General features: G+C 52.5%; 6 protein-coding genes across 6 annotated transcripts; 2 read left to right on the top strand and 4 right to left on the bottom strand.

Annotated features, from left to right (window-relative positions):
- Positions 1 to 388: 388 nt before the first annotated feature.
- On the top strand, positions 389 to 5,510 carry HER10_EVM0000590 (uncharacterized protein). The gene is made up of 2 exons (XM_035470364.1): positions 389 to 2,436; positions 2,489 to 5,510. Exons 1-2 carry the CDS (start codon positions 1,653 to 1,655, stop codon positions 3,751 to 3,753), a joined length of 2,049 nt encoding a protein of 682 aa, XP_035332058.1. The 5' UTR covers positions 389 to 1,652; the 3' UTR covers positions 3,754 to 5,510.
- A 63-nt stretch (positions 5,511 to 5,573) lies between these two features.
- HER10_EVM0007821 (mutanase) lies at positions 5,574 to 6,978 on the bottom strand (the record flags this gene model as incomplete). The annotated part of the gene is made up of 4 exons (XM_035477365.1): positions 5,574 to 6,031; positions 6,189 to 6,320; positions 6,373 to 6,913; positions 6,976 to 6,978. 4 exons carry the CDS (start codon positions 6,976 to 6,978, stop codon positions 5,574 to 5,576), a joined length of 1,134 nt encoding a protein of 377 aa, XP_035332932.1.
- A 2,380-nt stretch (positions 6,979 to 9,358) lies between these two features.
- On the top strand, positions 9,359 to 10,937 carry HER10_EVM0004544 (mutanase; the record flags this gene model as incomplete). The annotated part of the gene is made up of 2 exons (XM_035474185.1): positions 9,359 to 9,502; positions 9,558 to 10,937. The coding sequence occupies 2 exons, from the start codon at positions 9,359 to 9,361 to the stop codon at positions 10,935 to 10,937; spliced, it is 1,524 nt and encodes a 507-aa protein (XP_035332510.1).
- Positions 10,938 to 11,217: 280 nt separating this feature from the next.
- On the bottom strand, positions 11,218 to 11,981 carry HER10_EVM0010301 (uncharacterized protein; the record flags this gene model as incomplete). Its single annotated transcript, XM_035479765.1, has 2 exons — positions 11,745 to 11,981; positions 11,218 to 11,680 (listed from the first exon to the last, which is right to left on the bottom strand). The coding sequence occupies exons 1-2, from the start codon at positions 11,966 to 11,968 to the stop codon at positions 11,218 to 11,220; spliced, it is 687 nt and encodes a 228-aa protein (XP_035333227.1). The 5' UTR covers positions 11,969 to 11,981.
- Positions 11,982 to 12,414: 433 nt separating this feature from the next.
- HER10_EVM0013017 (GMC oxidoreductase) lies at positions 12,415 to 14,539 on the bottom strand (the record flags this gene model as incomplete). Its single annotated transcript, XM_035482389.1, has 5 exons — positions 12,415 to 12,566; positions 12,629 to 13,336; positions 13,477 to 13,960; positions 14,023 to 14,366; positions 14,419 to 14,539. The coding sequence occupies 5 exons, from the start codon at positions 14,537 to 14,539 to the stop codon at positions 12,415 to 12,417; spliced, it is 1,809 nt and encodes a 602-aa protein (XP_035333572.1).
- Positions 14,540 to 15,758: 1,219 nt separating this feature from the next.
- Positions 15,759 to 19,253, bottom strand: HER10_EVM0004867 (glycosyl hydrolase family 2; the record flags this gene model as incomplete). Its single annotated transcript, XM_035474496.1, has 3 exons — positions 18,430 to 19,253; positions 16,981 to 18,370; positions 15,759 to 16,914 (listed from the first exon to the last, which is right to left on the bottom strand). The coding sequence occupies exons 1-3, from the start codon at positions 19,007 to 19,009 to the stop codon at positions 15,759 to 15,761; spliced, it is 3,126 nt and encodes a 1,041-aa protein (XP_035332547.1). The 5' UTR covers positions 19,010 to 19,253.
- Between the last annotated feature and the right edge of the window lie 37 nt (positions 19,254 to 19,290).

Below are 19,290 nucleotides of genomic sequence, written 5' to 3' on the forward strand. Positions count from 1 at the left end.
CCGTATGCGTACGGCTGACGGACACTTTCCCGTGTCCGTCTCATGTCTTTTTTTTTCCCCCACGGGAAAGCTTCTAGTTTAGCACTGGAGAAAGTTAGTTGGCGCAAGATCTAGAGGAAGCAAAGTGATTAGCTTTCAATACAAGAGCGACTTTCCACAGCAAGCTCCGATTGAATATAACGTTGATTCATTGTTTTCATTGCTTAGATACCCAGACCATGCTGAGGACCGAAGTGCCCAAGGACTCAGTACCTTACCCAAGACCGACTCCGTTGTGGTCCCCCCCGGCCCCCATTTGTACCTTATCCATTCACCATCTGGAACCATGAGACTGGCCAAGGTACAAACTCGGGTACTGCAAGCCAAGTATATGTGGTTCCTAAATGGGTGCAATTTGTAGTGTAAAGCAAAGACAGAAGTGACTTGTGAATGGAAAGTACCTCCAAGTATCCCAGCCCACCACATGCGCCAGTGACCCCTTCTCCTTCCCGCCGCAATGGGTGTGGCCCGCGTGCCTGCCAGCTGCGGTGTTGTCGCCGCCTGCCTCCTGCCTCTCTCTTTCGCTTTTGGGGAGGCACGAGGTACGTGACTACCTCGTTCCTCGCATTGTGAGCGTCGCCCCTTCCTGTCCCGAGTCTTTCGACCTCCCCCGTCCCCCATCGTCGCCCGTCCCGTCCGTCCATCCTCACCCTGGGTGCGCTCTGGTGCGGCATCATCCTCCCACCACCGCCACCACTACCACCACCACCACAACCTCATCCACCTCTTGTCTCCCACCCCCCGTCAATCAAATCAAGTAATTCATCAATCCGTCAATCCATCAATCACCCGTCACCCAAATCGACAGAACACCACCACCCCCCGGCATACCTCCCTCCACCTTTCGGTATCTCTTCCCCTCGACATCTACTACGGTTCCTGGTCTCCCGCTTGCCGCACACACTTCCAGTCAACTCTTACACTCACATACCTACCCTACACACGCATTTTCCAAACACACGCAATCCTTTCCTCTCAGTCGAGGTAATATACTACTTACCGCATAGTAATAATAGAGGTGCCCTCCAAAGGGTACGCGCACACCAACCCTCCCCTCCCAGCGCTACGCTCCGCGCTACTTTACAAGATACACGGACCGGACTCATCCCACCACCACACGCTACGCCTACGATTACCACCACCATCCCTCCCTACCTCGCTTCTCCAGATCCGCCCTCCACTCGGTCGTCCCCCGAAACCACATCTCCTGCCGCCTCGCTCCCTTGTTCGTTCGTTGGCTTCGAAATCCGCTCCATCGTCCTGCCTGTCCTTCGCCACCTTTGGCCCAAACCGTACTACATGAACCTCTCTCGCGCCGCCCGAAGCCACTTTCACCCCTTCGTCTGCTCTCCCTCACGTTCGTTCTGACCCGCGCGTCTGCACACTGCTGCACCGAGGCAGACTATAACATTCCCTAACGTCGACTGGGAAATCTGCAAAAAAAATACAGAACCACAACGGCCTCGGGACACGAGAGTCATATCTCCACTCATGCCAGTCCATAGTTGACCGCTGAGACAGCCGCGCCGGTCTCGCTCCTCCCTCTCTTGCTGCTTCTCTGCCGACCCCCTCCCCGCGAAGTCTCGAGCCGCCGTCCGAATATACTTTGCGAAATGGATTTGAGCCAGAGCATGAGCCAGAGCCAAAATCACATGCTGCACGGGCCTGCGCCTGGAGACCGCCAGCTGCCGCCATCCTCTTCATCCCTCGCCCACACGCACCACTTCCGCCCACCTGCTTCTGCTTCTGCTTCTGCTTCTGCGTCTACCTCTACGTCGGCTTCTGCTTCTATCTCCACCACCTCTCAACCCAACAAGCACGTCCTCTCTCACGCTCGCTTTGATCCGACACAACTCCCGTCCCAGCTGCCTTCATATGCTCCCCCGAGCTATGCGCATGCCCAGTCCCACGATTCCAACCTGCTGAGGTTTCCCGACGCCCCGACTACCGAGCTTGCACCCATCCTTCCTGCCGCCAAACACAATGATAACGTCGGTCACAACCTGCCATCTCTCTCGTCCGTGACAGGTCCCCCGCCCCCGCGGTTCACTTCCATCGTCGCCCAATCTCAACCTGTTGTAGCGCCGCAGCAGCATCAACATCAGCATCACCAGCAGCAATCACAACCCCAACCAACTACATCCTCCCTGAAGCGGTCCTCGACGACAACAGTACCCCTCACCCACTGGCCGAGCCTCAACCCCCTCACGACGTATTATACACCTAGTCATGCCCAGTCTGCCGACTCGCCTGCGCGAATGGATCTCGACGTAGTTAGCAATAGCGCCATGAGCGCAGCATCCCCAGACCGGTTTTACGAAGGACGTGCTGCCAGTGTCAGTTTGGACGACCCCGACGTGCGCATGGCAGCTGAAGCACTTGGGGATCTGCGAGCCGGTTCGTCGTTTGCGAAGCTCTTGTGCCGAATGACAAAAGCTAACATGTCTAGACTTCATCAACTCTCCTCCCGCCCGTCACACACCTCTACCGAGAGCCTCGCCGGCCGTGTCAGTCACTTCAAATCCACAACTCAAGTCTGAAGAACCCTTATTCTCACTTCTGACAACATCCCACCCGTTACTCGCGACCACTATCGAAGGTGCCACGTCGGCTTACAATAACTCCAAAAACTTTTCCCCGAGATTCAAGTCCAGCGCCGAATATGTAGAGGGTTACTTGACACCCATTGCCAATACTGTAGGCACGGTTGGACGGAAGACAGGTGTTGAGGGTGGCGTACGCTGGTTTCTCGGCGCCGGTCGACGGCATCAGTCCAATGACATTGAAGCTGCCGACGGAGGGTCGCATAAGCGGCGCAAGGTTGATACGGGAGAAGACTTGGCTAGGCTCATGATTGAAGCACAGAGCAACATCATGCCTGACGTTGACTCTCCCCGTGATCCATATGTGTTCAAGCACGACCGCCGACTTTCACGAGCTAGCACAATCGATACCCTGCCGGCGTATGACGACTACCGGTCCCCGGCCTACAGTGAGAACGAAAAGGCCGAGCGACCCACATCATCAAATGCTGCTTGGCAATCTCGCCTAATCATGTCTACCTCGGGTCTCAGTGTTGCTATGAGCGATGAGAGCCTCAGGAGCTTGAAGTATTGTCTACGATGGCTGCGGTGGGCGAACGAGCACATTGGTGGGGTTATCAACAACCTCAAGACGACTCTTGAACAGTTCGAGAAGCCGGGTCAGCCCCAACAGGAAGAGCAGACGGCAGTCACTAACGATGGCGACCATGTCATGGCTGACAGCCATCCCGAGCCAATGTCTGAGCAGGAGCGCACAATCCTGGCCGCCAAGATCGCTTCACTCAAAGGTGACGTTCTGAAGACACTACAGAATGTAATCGTCACCGTCTCTAAATACGCTGGCGGGGCCCTCCCCGAAAATGCTCGTCTGTTGGTTCGCCGTCACCTGACGACTCTGCCACAGCGATTCCGTTATGCCAGCATGGTTGAACACCAACAGGGAGAGAAGGTCAGTGACCAGGAGGCGATGCGCGAAGGTGCTCATCGTGTACTTGTCCTAGCTAAAGAGGGTCTCGACATGATGTCGCAAGTCAGTGGAGTCCTTGATGGCACCATTGTCAGTGCCGAGGAGTGGTGTGAAAGACTTGGGAAGAAGAAGCGGGATCAACGCGAGGCTGTCCTACCGCAATCTCAACCTCAAGAGGGTGATGTCAAGGTTGCCCTTGTTTGAGTGAGCAACGATTTCCTACGACATTGGTCCAAGAACCACAAATGACAAGGCGGGCGGGGTACTCTTTCCTTTTATAATCTCTTCTCAAAACCACCAAGTGGATGATTGGAACGGCGCAGAAATGGACATGGAAAAAGAAAAAACAAGAGCAAAACGTGGACGAAAACGCGCTGCCGCAGCAGACGCAAGACTCACAACAATGATACCAAACAGAGGACACCCTCACCATTACCTACTACTACTTCTCTTCCAGTATACCATATCACATCCTACTACTACCAACTTTTTCTTATAGCTACAAACACACCCAACACGGACATCTTTTTTTTCTCATTTTTTGTTGATTATGCTATGATTCTTGTTCATTTGGCAGTTCATCTTTGTTGCCCAGTTCTCAATGTGTCATTTTCTGGTTCGCGGTATTAATAGGACGGTCTACGGAGTCCTGGGGCGTCTTCGTACTTGCATTTAGTTTCAAGCTTGGATTCGCTATGTACAGAGCTTGCGCAGTATTTGCACAAAGCAAATCCAACCTATGTGTCAAGAATATGAACATTTGTCAACACCTTTTACTGAGTTCTCGATGACATTTGTCATTCGACCAAGCCAGGTTCCCTCAAAGACTTCGCTGTGTATGTTCATGACTACGATAGCCTTCCTTTGATTGCGACGAGACATGGTCCCGAAGCCTGCCGGGACGCTGCGTGCCGTCAAACGTGGTCCCTCCTTACAGGTCAAACATCATCTGATGAATCCAGCGCGCGGCAGAGTCCAGGGGTTTCCGCGACCCCATACTCAGCAACGCAGTACCCCACGAAGGGATTAACATCCGAGGATTGCGAATACGGCGACGGGAAGCATTTTGAGACCGATGTCCTGGAGGTTTCTGCGAGGCGGAGATTAGTAGTCGAGCCTAGATGGTTGCACGGGATCCGGGGAAGAGCATTGATGCCCCAGACGGACCAGGCGATTGAAGGGCTATTCCGCGGCACCGTGCCTTTTCATTCTCTTTTCTGAGCTTCTGATAGGGCAAGGCACGCGGAGGTTTCCAGACATGCGTCCAATAGACCTTTTAAGCATTACGATCTCCTTGTCCTTTGTCCTGTCTGCCGCCAGATACGGAAGGCTCCTAAATCGTCTGATTATCCAGTCTCAACCTCGGAAGGAAGAAAGCTTCTTCAGAATCCGGGGCTCTAATCCCATTTGTTGACGTGCGGATATCGGATTCGGTAGGTCAGCTTTCGTCTACCCTAGGCGAAGTATATCAGAATCCAAACTATCAGACTCTTATGCATACGGCCAAGGGATCTCGACTTGATGGAGTAAGAAAAATGGAAACTATCACAAGAACCCTCATCAAAGTGGACAGACATCAAGGCTAGCCGCGTGGCATCGAAGAAGATTGATAGCGTGGTCGGCGAACGTATGCCGAGTGGGGGAAGCACGGTGACGGTGGTACTGTACAGTAAACGGAACGTGGGAATACTTGATATGGACTTCCTCCTCTGGAGTTACAAGGCCGCGTGAAATGGAGGTGAGTATTCTTTGAGATAAGCTTCCGTTGACCTAGGTAGCTGCACAAATCGCACATAAGACCTCGCCAACAGGCCGTTCCAGCCACAACTCATTGCTTATGGAAAGCAGAGCTCTTACCCACGAGTCCTTTCCACATGTGCTCTTTCAATGGTTACCTAGATTGTGGCCGCAAGATTAGAAATAGAGTTGCAATTACGGTTCGCCCTTAATGACCCGAAAAGACACAACATTGCTTCAACTGAATCATATTACTCTCTAGACATATCGAGAACACCACAGTCAGCTTAGGCTGCGAAAGAGCCCACAAAGGCGTTGAAGTTATACTTCTGACAAGCATCGCTAATCTCCTTGCTACTCGTGCCCCCAAGAATCGGAACCCCGTTCCGGGCTACTGAGAACTTCTGGGCCCCGATGCCCATGGTGAAGTTGGTGATCTGAATCCCTGCGCCGACGGGCACCGTGACCGGCGCCTGGCCGCCGCTGGTGACGGTGAGCGTGGCGGGCTGCGTAAGCATCGTGGCCACGAAGACCACGTCGGCGAGGTACTGGATCCCGTTGGGGGCGCCGAGGGTGTCGTTTGTGCATACCGTATTCTTGGGCGTTGGGCGGTACCAGTAGACCAGCTCGTCACTGACAACGGTGGGCTTGTCAGCTCCGGATTTGTAGGCTGCTATGTAGGGCTTCATTAAGGTGCGCCAGGCGTCGTGGGGGAAGCCGGTTGCCCAGGCGGAGGAGCCGTCGTCTGAGTGATTCGGCTGTGAGCCGCTTGAAGATGTCAGCTCCTAATGCTGTATATCGTTTGATTTATCATGGGTTCACTTACGAGATGTAGTGACTTTCACCAAAGTCTGTCAAGATATTTTAGTCATGTTTCAACGTCAAGATGTAATGAGACTCACCATTCCAACTGATGATCTCAATGAGTGCAGGCTTCATAGCAAGCATTTGCTCCCAGCGGATGGTGGGCTGCTCCTCCGTGATGAAGACCCAATTCTTGGTGTTGAAGTGAGTTGAGAACCAGGGCGAAACGGCTTTGCATTGTGTCAGTATACTGTTTGTACTTGGTAGAGAGAGCCTCCTTACGAGCCATGTACGGACGACTCCCCAAGTTTGCTAGATACCGGTCGTCCCAAATCGTCGTCATGGGACCGGGAATGATACTATTACCCCCATCCGTCGGCCACGCATACCACGAAAACGCGCCATCGAGGCCCGTATTTGCAACAGAAAGCCATGCAGGATCCTGAATCATAGGGAGAGCAGTAACCTTCTGTCCGGGCGGCATGCCATTCTTCACCGCGGTCCAGTTCATGTTGTCGCCGACAAAGGTGCTCACGATGGCGCCACTGTCGTACCGCGCCTGGGCCGGGTGCGCGCTGTAGTTGCCCACAATGGAGGTGATTTCCGCGGTGTCGGCCGTGGACCAGTACGCAAAGTCAAAGGAGATGAAGACGGTGAAGTTGAGGTCTTGAGCTGCTTGGTAGGCGTTTGCAAGTTGTTTGGGGGTGTAGTTGTCGATGCGGGCTGGGGCGCAGTTTAGGGCGAAACCGTCGATGCCAATTTCTTTGGCTTGCGTCATGTCGACGTGCCAATCTGATATGGTGTAGTTTTCGACGATACCGAGCTGCGCATTGAGTTAAAGAGAATTCTTAGCGGGCCCGTCAACTTAGTAGGTGATGTTCTCACCATGAAGTGCGCATAGACTGGCTTCGTCGTTTGACCCAATACCGGCAAAAGCATCCACACCAACAGAGAGAGGCATATCTGAGATACCGGTGCCATTCCGAAAGCCTTTCGAACCATGCTGAGTAAGTCAATGGAATCCAAGGGTCTTTGAGACTTGGACTTCCTTCAATCTGATCTCTACCAGGACTGCACGTCTAGATCAACGATATATAACCAACGTTTGTCGTTCTCCTGTCTGATCGAGTGACAAGACTCAAAATGTGATTGTACAGACTCACAACAAAACCCTCAACAACTTCATCAACCATCTTTGACTTTGAAACAACGTGACATGACGAATAAAGTGTGATGGTACAGCCTCTGAGTCCTACCACCTGCAGATGGGACGGAAGTCCGGGGCGGTCACGGCGCGAACTGCATCAATCACAAGTACGAAATGCAACCAGATTTTGAAGGGCCGAAAGTTTAACATCATCGGACACTGCGAGAATCGTCAGCGGCATTTCCATCATTGGGGGAATAATTGAATGAGATGAAGATCTTGTTGTTAGGTTGCCTTTAATGGAGTTGCGCGCCTGCCGCCTGACATTCTTACTTCCATGAAAGCTTCACCGTAACCACACGCTGTTTGAAAAATGACCCATGGAACGGGCTCTTGGGGAAAGGGGCCGAAGTCTGTCGATTGCTCTGCTCAATGGGAGCTGTGGAACTTCACGAGGTCAAAGGGGGTCAAAATCAACCTCACGATTGGGTACAACTATGATGTGCCAGTAATTGCGCATTGAATCTTCCCAAAAGAGAAGGTCCTCGTCCTCGACATCCATCATGCTCCAACAGATGCCATGAACTTATTTTCAGGACAGGGAATATTAGAAAAGATCGTAGAGCTTGTCGCGGGTTCTCTGCAATATTTTGAGCGGCCTGATCGTTGTCACAAGATTGCAGCAAAAGAGGGTTACATCTTAAGGGCACCATTCTACCAAAGGTCCAAACCACAAAATGATTTGTCGAGGAGTGGGCAGTCCTGACCGACTCACTGTTTGCATGTTATGTGCTTACGTTTTACTGCAAGTCAGTGACATTTTCTATGATGACCGGGCATAGTCTTGCAGATGATGACGGGATTTCGTCACAATTTTATGCTGTACGCGGTCCTAGATCTTGGCCAACTTTAATACTGTATAAGCATGAAAATTCTGGATCTCTTTCATATGATACTCTTTGTTTTCTCTTCTGTGATTCCAACCCGACGACGCGGAGAGTCGACGTCGGTTTAAGGAACCCCCGATTTTCTCCATTACAATCATCCCATCTTGGGAGTATTTGGCGTCGGAACAATACCACCTGCAGGGAGGTCAACTACCGCAGTAGGCCTTGATTCTAATGTTGATTGGAGGGTCGTTCATGTTTTGCGCTTGTGATTTGTGTCGACTACTCCGCACTGCCGGGTGTTGACACCAACCATGTGGCAAGCCGACGAGACATTCCGTCATGTGGTGCTTACTGACATCTGGCACGGTCTGGACACAAATTTCCACCTTTTCCCTATGCACCCCAGATAAATGACTCTAGCCAAGGAGACGCCAGTCGGGTTGGTGGGAGGGTTGTATTCGGAGACCAGCAGTCAGCGCGGGCCGAATGACATGGATCTCCAACTGCCCATTCAGCGGCCAAGGGAGGCAATAAGCATGACTTCAAAGATTCCAGGGACGGTGATCTAGGGCCCTGTGACATATGTGGTTGTCCATGATTTGTCGCTTGTGCGGAATGATGTATGAAAAGAGCAAACCCTTCTGTTTGTTCTGTCGAACTTCGTCGAACGGAGATTTATCCTCACTTCACCCCTTTTCTCCGAGAACAAGTACGTGATTAGAGACTACATGTGCCAGAGCAAGGCATGGCTGCAACGTGACATAAGATTCTTAATGTCACTGGTATTTTGCTGCAGTTGACCGCAGAAAGGCTTTGTGCCTGATCTTGCAAACTGCCGGCATCCCATGAGCTATTAACCGGAATAAGAGGGTTGCCGGTGTGAACATTGTGGCATCATCAGACTTACGGCAGACATACGATTCGGACCTTCTCTTATGAGTGAGGTAACAGATCTGCGAGGCATCTCGGGCACAAACTCGATATGCAAAGCTTCATGACATTGACCCTGGACTCATGCGGGATGCCAGTGCGGCCTGCCACGCTTGTCAGCGGACGGGAACGAGCAGGGGAAACGGGAGAACGGACGAAGAAAGAGCCAAAGCGAGAGACAGAGCGCTTCGGAAGGCGCCAAGTAATCCGGGCTTATAAAGGTATGTTCCTCGATTTCTTCATTTCTCTTCTGTGTAACTAGCAGGCTCGAATTGAATTGAGAACATCACAACGATCCAGGATGATTTCCACTCGTCTTTTCAAAGCCTTTCTGGCTACGGCCATGTTCACTTTGGCCACCTGCCTGACGGTTCCATCCACACATGGCGACACCCTCAGCCTTCGCCAAGATAGTGGTGAGAAGCTTGTCTTCTGTCACTTCATGGTGAGTTTGACTCAGTCCTTCCATCTCCGCAGTTCCTAGCTAACACTGCTGAAAGATTGGCATCGTCGGTGCACGTAGCTCTCCCAGCGAGTACGATGCTGATATGCAGAACGCCAAGGCGGCTGGCATCGACGCCTTTGCTCTCAATATCGGCGTTGACCCTTACACAGAGGCCCAGCTCGACTTGGCTTACCAGTCTGCGGCCAACAATGGCATGAAGGTCTTCATCTCATTCGACTTCAATTGGTACCAGACTAGTGAGGCAGCTCGCGTCGGCCAGATGATCGCCAAGTACGCCTCTCGTCCCGCTCAGCTCATCGTTGACGGCAAGGCGTTTGCATCTTCGTTTGCGGGAGACGGCTTGGATGTCAGTGCTATGCGCAGTGCTGCTGGTGTTCCCGTCTTCTGGGCACCCAATTTCCATCCGGAATTTGGCACAGACTTCAGCGTTATTGACGGTGCTCTCAACTGGCTCGGCTGGCCCAATAACGGACTCAACAAGGCTCCCGACGGTCGAGGCAACGTCTCGGTTCAACAGGGCGACGCGGCGTACACAACGGCACTCAAAGGCAAGCCGTACATTGCACCAGTATCACCGTGGTTCTTCACGCACTTTGGCCCCGAGGTTCCTTATTCCAAGAACTGGGTCTTTCCCTCAGATACCCTCTGGTACGATCGGTGGCAGCAGATTCTGTCGCTCAAGCCGCGCTTCCTTGAAATTGTGACTTGGAATGACTACGGTGAAAGCCATTACGTCGGACGTCTTGACAGCCCGCACGGTGATGATGGGAACTCCAAATGGGTCTACGGATTCCCCCACAACGGATGGCTCGACATGGCACAGCCGTTCATCAAGGCGTTCAAAGCCGGCGCTAGTGATCCCAAAACCTACATCACCGAGGAAAAGGTTGTCTACTGGTTCCGCCCGACTCTCCGGGGGATCAATTGTGACGCGACGGACACTACAATGAGCGATGCCAACAACTCTTCTGGCAACTACTTTAAGGGCAGGCCGGATGGATGGCAAACTATGGAGGACAAGATTTACATAGTGACGCTACTGAAAGAGGCCGCATCTCTGACTGTCAATGTTGCCGGCAACAGTCAGACTTTCCAAGCCCCTGCTGGTGCTGCCAAGTTCTCTGTTGACATGAAGCCGGGAACTGTCGCCTTCAATATGGCTCGCGGAGGATCTTCCATTTTCTCTGGTACTGCTGGCATGCAGATTCTGGACCACTGCCCTTGTGGTATCTACAACTTCAACCCTTACGTCGGAACTCTCAAAGCAGGAAGCGCGGACAATCTTCTCCCAGCAGCTTATTCTTCCATCTATGCTGGTTTGAAGGTCAGCACGTGCGGGCCGAATGGGATGAAGAGAACAGCGGCGCCACTTGCTGATATGGTAGCTCCCGCAATGGCCACACCCACGGTCTAAGGTGTCTTCATGTACTTACTTTGGGAGGCCATGGAATGAAGGCATATCGGATGGCATGGAGGTCAGATCGCCTTACGTATTTACTCATGCAGCACATAGCCAGGTATGAATTGCGCCACTGATTGCTTCCAGCTGAGTTTTGTTATATTGAATGTATGTAAATGACCGTGTAATAGTATGTAGAGAGATTCAAACAATGCGCAATCTGTAGTGACTGTGTAGTTTCCTTGCAGCTGCCCATTTCTCAATCACTTGTTGCCTCCCAATTTGCTTGCTAAATTTACTGTGCCTCTTTCTCAAGCACAGTGCATCTGAGGCGGAAAGGTCTCAATTTGATCAACCCTTCCATATCTTCAAGCTTTCTTTCAATCTCCTCATAGGTCTGTGACTGGTGAAAGGTATCGTTTGCCTCAAGGTTGGACCAGCCGACAAACGCTGTCAAAATGGACCCTGTCTGATTGGGGTCTCCTCCCTTCACGGGAAAATTATCCTGAACTCCCCAGCCATAGCTGGTGGCGGTCACCTCAGGCACTTGTCCGAAACCTTCCTTAATGATATCCTGCAGTCGTGTAGTCGCCGCGTTTTTCGCTTCAGGGGCGATGTCTGAAGGAAAGTAAATAATGAAGACATCAGTCACGACGGACTTCAGCGCATCTGGGAGGCTTGGCGTGGCGTTGATGTGCTTGCAAAATTCTCCGTATGTTAGAACTTTGTGCAAGTCTTTGCATAGCTCTGCACCATATCTGGTATTCATCAGAAATGACTGTCGGCAGAATTTGATTGTATTTAACTAATAACTTGACTTACTCTTTGGCAAACTTCTCGTGGTGCTCAATCGAGTCCCAGTCGAAGAAGCCCCAGGACATGGATGAATCTTCAAGTTCGACTGCCAGGTACAATCGATAGGGAGCGCCAGGTGCCACGATAATCTTACGATAGACGCTCATGTATGTCTGGCCCTCTGGTGTGGACTCATCCATGATGTTGAGGCCGGGCTTGACGCCCGTGGCACCAAGCTCGGTGACGATCATTGCGTAAGACCAGTGGACGAAGTGTATTTGGTGGATATGCGGAAGATGAGATGCGATTGAAGATATCGAGGGCATTGGGTTCAGGTCAACCACAGCAACTCGGCTCTTTTGAACTAGGAGCGCATAATGGATGCCTGAGCTCGACTCGTCACTGCTTACGCGGGGTGTAGGCAGCGATTGCTGTATCTCACTTAGACGTATTCATGTTTCAATCGATGCCTGAAGTTTTGCACACCTCATGTGAGTAAGCGCATATTCTCATGTGATTCTGGGTTTGCAAGATGACTACCAATTGAGGGGTGAATAGTCGTCTTGCGGCTTCTAAGCTTCACGGTGCAAGTTCTCGTCTTCGATCACATCGCGCGGTTGCGCTTCCTGTCAGCCTGTTCTCACGCACTTCATTCAGTATCTCATTGCTAAATGTGCTTCAGCGTTACGTAAACGTATCAGAGTCCCAACTCTGTGATGATGATCTCTGCAGCTTTTTCCCCCACCAGCAGTGCAGCGTTGTAAGTATTGGCAGCGACTTGCTGAGATGGCACGCTAAGATCCGCAACCTTCAACCCGGACACGCCGTAGACGTTCAGAAGGGGGTCGACTATGACATCTAATGTCAGCACAAGGTTCAGCCTCCAAGCTAAGCAGGGCTGTGCTACTTACCAACCCCTCGGTTCTCCCGGGGCGCCATCTTGCAGGTACCAAGAGGATGCCTTGACGTCCCAATGTTTTCACGTATGTACTGGATGATTGCAGCATCGTCCTCGATAGAGTACTCAATGGAATCAGTGACCGGTCCTTCAGCCACCTCAATGACAGCGGCGCTCGATGTGTTGGCGAACTTAGGGTGCCCTAGTGCGAGCTCGCCTCGAAAGATTTCCATCCGACGAGCGATGGCTCGTTGCGTCTTGTACCCCCAGATGTGGCTCTTCAGGTCGATATCGTTCTCGTCAAGTAGCCACCCAGTGGTGAAGTCGTACTGATCATCTATACTCGGCCCAGTAGCATGAATGTGGCCCCTCGCGTATGGGTATGTTACCCAGGGTGCTGTGGTAACGTACTCAGCATCATCAGGAAGAGTGGCAGGGTCGCCAAAGTAGGCATTGAAGAGTCCCATGATCATGAGAGGACGGTTGGGTGAGTCCTCGAAGTCCCTGTCCCAAGCAGCTTGGAATTCTGGCCCCAAAGCTGCAATATCAGCAGGAGACGGTCTGAACTTGCTAGAGGCATCGTGACCGTTCCATCCAAGTTGCTTGTCGTCGGCGGCAATCATCGCATCCACGTCTCGCCCTTTATCATTTCGGGCTATTCCGTTGATGGTCTCGTTCTGGTCGAGGTTTGTGCGGTAGACGTACCCAACAAAGTGATGATCTACACAAGATATTAGGAAGCCGTTGTAACGCCAGCAATCGCCCAAAGAGTGAGATCAGAGTTACCTTGGAAGTCATTGCCCACTCCATCAAGACTTTCGATAATCGGTAATCCCGCCTTTTCCAGCACTGCAGGGTCACCAACACCGGATCTTTCTAGAAGCAATGGAGTTCCAAAGGATCCTGCGGAAGCAACTACTAGCTTTCTGGCCTTGACTCTCGTCGTGCTGTTGTTTCCGGTATCCTTCGCGAATGCGGGATTGGGTCGGATTTCCACTCCAGCGGCGCGGTTCTCTTCTCCCTCAAACACAACACGGAGAACCTGGGTTTCTACTAGCACACTCAGGTAAGGATACTCGCCACTTTGCAGAAGTGGATGTAAGTAACGACGTGCGACATCTTGGCGACGGCCGTCGGTGGGCGAGACATATCGATACCAGGGCCCGGAGCCATTGTTGGAGTGCAGACTTTGAAGGTCTTCTACCTCTGACCAACCTGCCTCTACGGCCCCATCAATCCAGCCTCTTTCAGCTCGAGGCGCTTGGTGTGTTCCCTTTGATACATGAATTGGTCCATCATACCCGTGAGTGGATTGATTGTTAGTTGCGCCGTGATACGTTTCGATCTTGGATATTCATTAGCCATCATGAGTAGCTTAAAGCAACGAAAAAATGGAGGAGTAAAAACCTTTGCCAGAAGCGGCAGCAATTCTTCCGCAGACCACCCCGTCGTGTTCCAGGAGTTACAATCGTCCCACTGCCCACGGGTGTACACCATCCAGTTGATAGCTGATCCACCCCCAAGAATGCCGCCTGTTTCAACAACTGGCTCACGGTTCGCTAGCTGCGGTGACTTATTGGCCTTCCAGAACAGAGCAGTATCCGAATTGGGCAGGGTATTCCGCTCGAATAAGGCTGGGTAGATGACGTTTGTGACATTGAAGCTGTCTTTCCCCTGCTCGATAATGAGAATTGACAGGGAAGGGTCTGCTTCAGCGAGTCGTGAGGCGACGATGCTGCCCGCAGTGCCTCCTACGTTCGAAATGAGAATCTGCCCACTGGAGGATAATTAGAATAGACTCACCTCCAGCAATTATGACGTCGACTTCTGTGAGATCAGTTGGAAGTTCAGTATACAAACCTTCAGAACGAGTCGCCAACACTATTGCGGCTACAGAGGCCATCTCCAGGGCTTTCAGTCTCATGATTAAATGTAAACAACGGCTGAAGTAAGTGAATCAAGTATTAGCTACGTAAGTTGTTGTCAAAAGGAATGAAGAGTCAACGAAGTTTATCTAGCTGGACAGTAACTTAAAAATGAGAAAACAGTGCTGGGCTGCATGAAGGATATTCCGGTGTCGGCTGCTTATTACCAAATATGTTTTGGAAGGCAGATGATCTCCTCAAACACTTCCAAACGAATTCCAAAAACTTCCAGGTATGGAGTACGTCCAGCGCGGCCCAGGCGGAACGGCCCAGTAGTGTCGTATCGCAGAGGCGGGGGGTGCATCCGACGTTGTAGAAAAGGTTCCTAGCTTACTTGGCATGTTCTTCAGGTGCATAATACCAGGTTTACTGCTTGAAATCGTGAAAAGAGTTTACTAATGATAGACTAAGTCTAGGAATGTGAGTCGAATACCACCCGCAGTAATGTCGATCGCCGGTCAGCGTCGTAACATCCCCGCTATTCAGTCGAAGAACTAAAGGCTTGAGTCCGAGCTGACGAACAGTAGGCGAGCTTAGAACTTTGGTCTTTAGCTTCTATTGATTGCGCCATTTTGATTCAAGATAGAGAATAGCTCTTAGATAACCTATGCATAGAACCAACGGGGTGACAAGTGCAGACTGGGAAGAACCTCAAGAGGACATGCCACAGGCGCTTGTTAAAGTCGACCACAAGTCTTGATCGTTCCCTGGCTAAAAGCAGTGGTTTCTAATGAGAAAATTACCAAGGGGCGCCAAAGATAAGCAAAAATCCTAGTTCCTACCCAACTTGACTTAAAGAAACAAAAATTGAGAGGACGATTGGCGAGAGAAGCAAAAGAATTGACCAGCCTGGGGGTCGAACCCAGAATCTCCTGATAACATGCTAAGTCGGGAAACCGCTTAGTCGTAGTCAGACGCCTTGCCATTGGGCCAACCGGCCAGTTGTGGTTGGAGCAGGTCAAAAGTGTTTGTTGTAGCGCTCTGGCGCGCCACCTGCGCGAGGCCCACCGTCCACCAGGACCCTCGGAGCGCGCTCGATCGACCTGAAAGACAGACGTCTTGCATTTTCAAAGTTGACAGTATTTTACGGTCTTGTGAAGCTTTGCAAGAGGTTATTCAAGGTCATTATCATTCATTCCATTTCTAGCTCTAGCTGTCCGTGACATGTGTCCAAGTCTTAAGACACCAGTGTAACCATTTCATCGTAACCCGGAGTCATTAAAATCCAACTCTTTCCAAAACGAAACCAAACTTAAAGTCTCCAACGTGCACCTTCAAGTCCTCCCTGACATTGGGACCACAAGCGGCAGTACCAACACCAGCAACACGGGCATCGAGACGCAGAAGCGTCGCATCCTCCTCAACGAGATCGCACGGGTGCGCGGCCTTGTGCACCGTCTCGGAAGTGTAGCGACTGACCTGGAAGCTGAACTGGCGCCACTCCTCCTCGGACCAGACAGTAGCATCAGCCGGCGTTGCGCGAAGGCCGCGGCCGTGGTCCTCGGTGAGCTTGACGTAGCGGGTTTCCAGATGGTTGCCGCCTTCTTGGGGTACCTCGTAGTGCTGGTGCAACTCAGGCACGGTGGCGCTGAAGACGCCGAGGTGTTGACTGGACTTCTTATCCGGGTAGGACTCGCCGGGGCCGAGCGCGAGGTACTTGACGTTGTTGAGCGACTTGTGCAGACGCAGGTTCAGGCCCACGCGGGGGATGTGGGTGGGCTTGATGCCGCGGGGCTTCAGGTCAACGGCGACGGTGAGGCGACCAGTAGCATCAATGGTGTAAGTAGTGGTGGTCTCCCAGCCCCAGTCGAGGACGCGAGGAGAGAGGTAGGTAGTTGTGATGACCTCAACCTTGTCGGCCGACTCATTGATCTTGAATGACCGAAGGAAGCTGTCAAAAGCATCGACACCGAAACGAACCCAGTATGGGGCATCGTTGGGGTTGTCGTTGTCGGTAGGGGCGCGCCAGAAGTTGGGGATAACGGCCGCGCCAGTGGCTTCGTCCTTCTCGAGAAGAGGCACGCCAGCAGCAGTCCAAGATGTGATATATCCGCGGGCGGTATCAAAAGTGATGGCAAAGTCGGAGCCCGAGACGGTGGCCTTGGCGCGAGACTTTTGAACCTGCAGCTTCGAGGTGAGGGTGCTGTTGAGCAACTTGGGGGCTGCCGCAACACCGGACAGCTTGTGCTGGATCCAAGCGATCTCGTGCGAGGGCTCGGCCCAGTTGGTGGAGTCCTTGAGACTGAAGGTCACGGTGATGTAGACCTCCTTGTCGGACTTGATGTTTGCGAGGCTTGAGGGCAGGTCGACCTTGACGGTCTCGCCGGCGGCGATCTTGGGGATTTCGAGGTTTCCGGCAGCGACGAGAGCGGAGCTGTGTTACAAATTGTTAGTTATCTTTCTTCCCAAGATGAGTAGGGCTTCCTCCAGAATGACTTACTTTTCGCCGAGCTCCTCTACCTTATAGGTAGAGGAGAGGTGGTCAACACCAACAAAGTCGTACTTGTTCTTGATGACAAGCTGGTTGCCCTCAACTGACAGCTGAAGGGGCTGGTAGGCCTTCTTCAGCTCGATCAAACCGGGTGTGGGGTCGTGGGTGCTGTGAAGGAGACCATCCATGACAAAGGTGCCGTCGTGGGGCCGCTCGCCAAAGTCTCCTCCGTAGGCATAGTAGCCCTTACCATCGGCATCCTCCTTCCAGATACCGTGGTTCGCCCACTCCCAGATGTAGCCACCCTGAAGACGAGGGAACTTCTCAAAGACCTCAATGTAGTCATCGAGACCACCAGGGCCGTTGCCCATGGCGTGACCATACTCGCAGAGAACAACGGGCTTCTCGAAGCTGCCGTCCTCCTTGACACCCTCGGTCTCAACCAGCTTGGTCAGGCGGTCGATGGGGGGGTACATGTAAGAGTACATATCCGCAGTCTCGGCCTTGACATCACCCTCATAGTGGACCGGGCGACCGGAGTCGAAGTTCTTGGCGTACTCGTACATGGCTTTGTGGTTCTCGCCGTAGAAGGCTTCGTTACCAAGCGACCACATGATGATACTGGTATGGTTCTTGTCGCGCTGAACCAGCTGAACCATGCGGTCGAGGTAGGCCTCGCGCCACTCGGGGTTCTCGCTGGTGTACTTTCCGGCAAGGGGAAAGGTAATGGCCTTGCGCGCCTCGTAGTCGGACGCCTCGTCGACATCCTGAGGGCGTGCAACAGCATCGTAGAAGCCGTGGCACTCGAGATCGGCCTCGTCCATGACCCACAAGCCGAGTTCGTCCGCAAGCTGGAAGACTCGGGGGTCGGGCGGGTAGTGTGAGCATCGCAGAGAGTTGATGTTGTGGTTCTTCATGATGAGAAGGTCGCGCTTGGCGTACTCGATGGGAACGGCGCGGCCAAACTTGTTGTGGTGTTCGTGTCTGTTGACACCTCTGATGCGGATTGGGGTACCATTGACGGAGATCAGACCATTCTTGAGCTCAACTTTGCGGAAACCAATGTTTTGGTAGACGGCATGGGAGCCCAGGGTGATGTCAACCCGGTAGAGGTAAGGGGTCTCGGCAGTCCACTTCTTGGGGTTGGTGACGGGGATGCTGATGTCAACCTTGGTGTTGTCGCCAGTGACCTCTGCCTCCTTAGTCACAATGACGGCACCACCATTCTTGCCCAGCTCGCTGAGAGTGAGCTTGACGGTGCCCTTCTCGGCGGTCTTGACGTCGACCGTCGCCAGGAGGGTCGCGTCTTCGTACTTTTCGTCGAGATCAGTGCGGAGGAACCAGTCCTCGATTCTTGTTTGCTCGGGTACAGCGAGGAGAGTGACATCGCGGAAGATACCTAATCATTTGCTCGTTAGATGAATTGTCAAGCAGAGTAGCGACGAAGTGACCACTCACCCGAAAGCCACCATTGATCTTGGTCTTCGATGTAAGTTGCGTCGGACCACTGGTACACTCTCACAAACAGCTCATTGGGTCCATCCCTCTTGAGGATGCTTGTGACGTCAAACTCGGACGCGTTCCGCGAGCCCTGAGCGAAGCCAATGAGCGTGCCATTGACCCAGATGTGGTATCCGGAATCAACGCCATCGAATCTGAGGCGCAATTGCGACTTCTCATCCCACGTGGAAGGGACGTGGAAAGTACGTCTATACGTGCCCGTGGGGTTCTCGCTGGGCACGTATGGCGGGTTGACTGGGATAGGGAACTGTGTGTTGGTATACCACGGGAAGCCGTGTCCCTGAAGCTGCCAATGGCCAGGGACGTTGATGGTGCCCCATTCGTCCTCCTTATCTTCTGGCAAAGGCGCCTCCTCGGGAGTGCCGGCCATGTGGAAGTCCCAAACGCCATTGAGGAGGATAGACGTCTCTGGGATGAAGTATGCGCGCGGAGGAAGTGTATTGCGCCTGAAGACGGAGGGGTTCTCGTAGTCGTGAACTCCCTCCTTGGCCTGGAGAGACAAACTTTGAGAGGCCATCGTGGTGGTTTGGATGAGGGGTAACGATGGGCTGAGACACGGATTTGGGGTGGGAGAAGAGAGGAGAGAGAGAGAATGTGAAGAGAGAGAAACGAGAGGGTCCAATCGGTTTGCTGGCTACCAAGGTCCAGTCGTTATTTATTCATGCTCACTTTCTCCACGCGAAGTAACACGTCGGACGCAAGGCCGAGGGAAACGCCAGAAATAATCTGCAGACTGCGAGCACCCGTTCCCTCTCGTGAAGCTCACTCAAGTTTGTCCCGCCATATGACGAGGGAGCG

This window comes from Colletotrichum scovillei (genome assembly GCF_011075155.1).
Source record: "Colletotrichum scovillei strain TJNH1 chromosome Unknown Contig00006, whole genome shotgun sequence".
In the NCBI taxonomy this organism is placed as follows: Eukaryota; Fungi; Ascomycota; class Sordariomycetes; order Glomerellales; family Glomerellaceae; genus Colletotrichum; species Colletotrichum scovillei.

What these genes read in the sequence shown, in the direction of transcription:
- HER10_EVM0000590 (XM_035470364.1), top strand. Translation starts at nt 1,653, where the DNA reads ATGGATTTGAGCCAGAGCATGAGCCAGAGCCAAAATCACATGCTGCAC. An exon ending in ACTTGGGGATCTGCGAGCCG is followed by an intron (nt 2,437 to 2,488) that starts GTTCGTCGTTTG and finishes TAACATGTCTAG; the next exon opens with ACTTCATCAACTCTCCTCCC.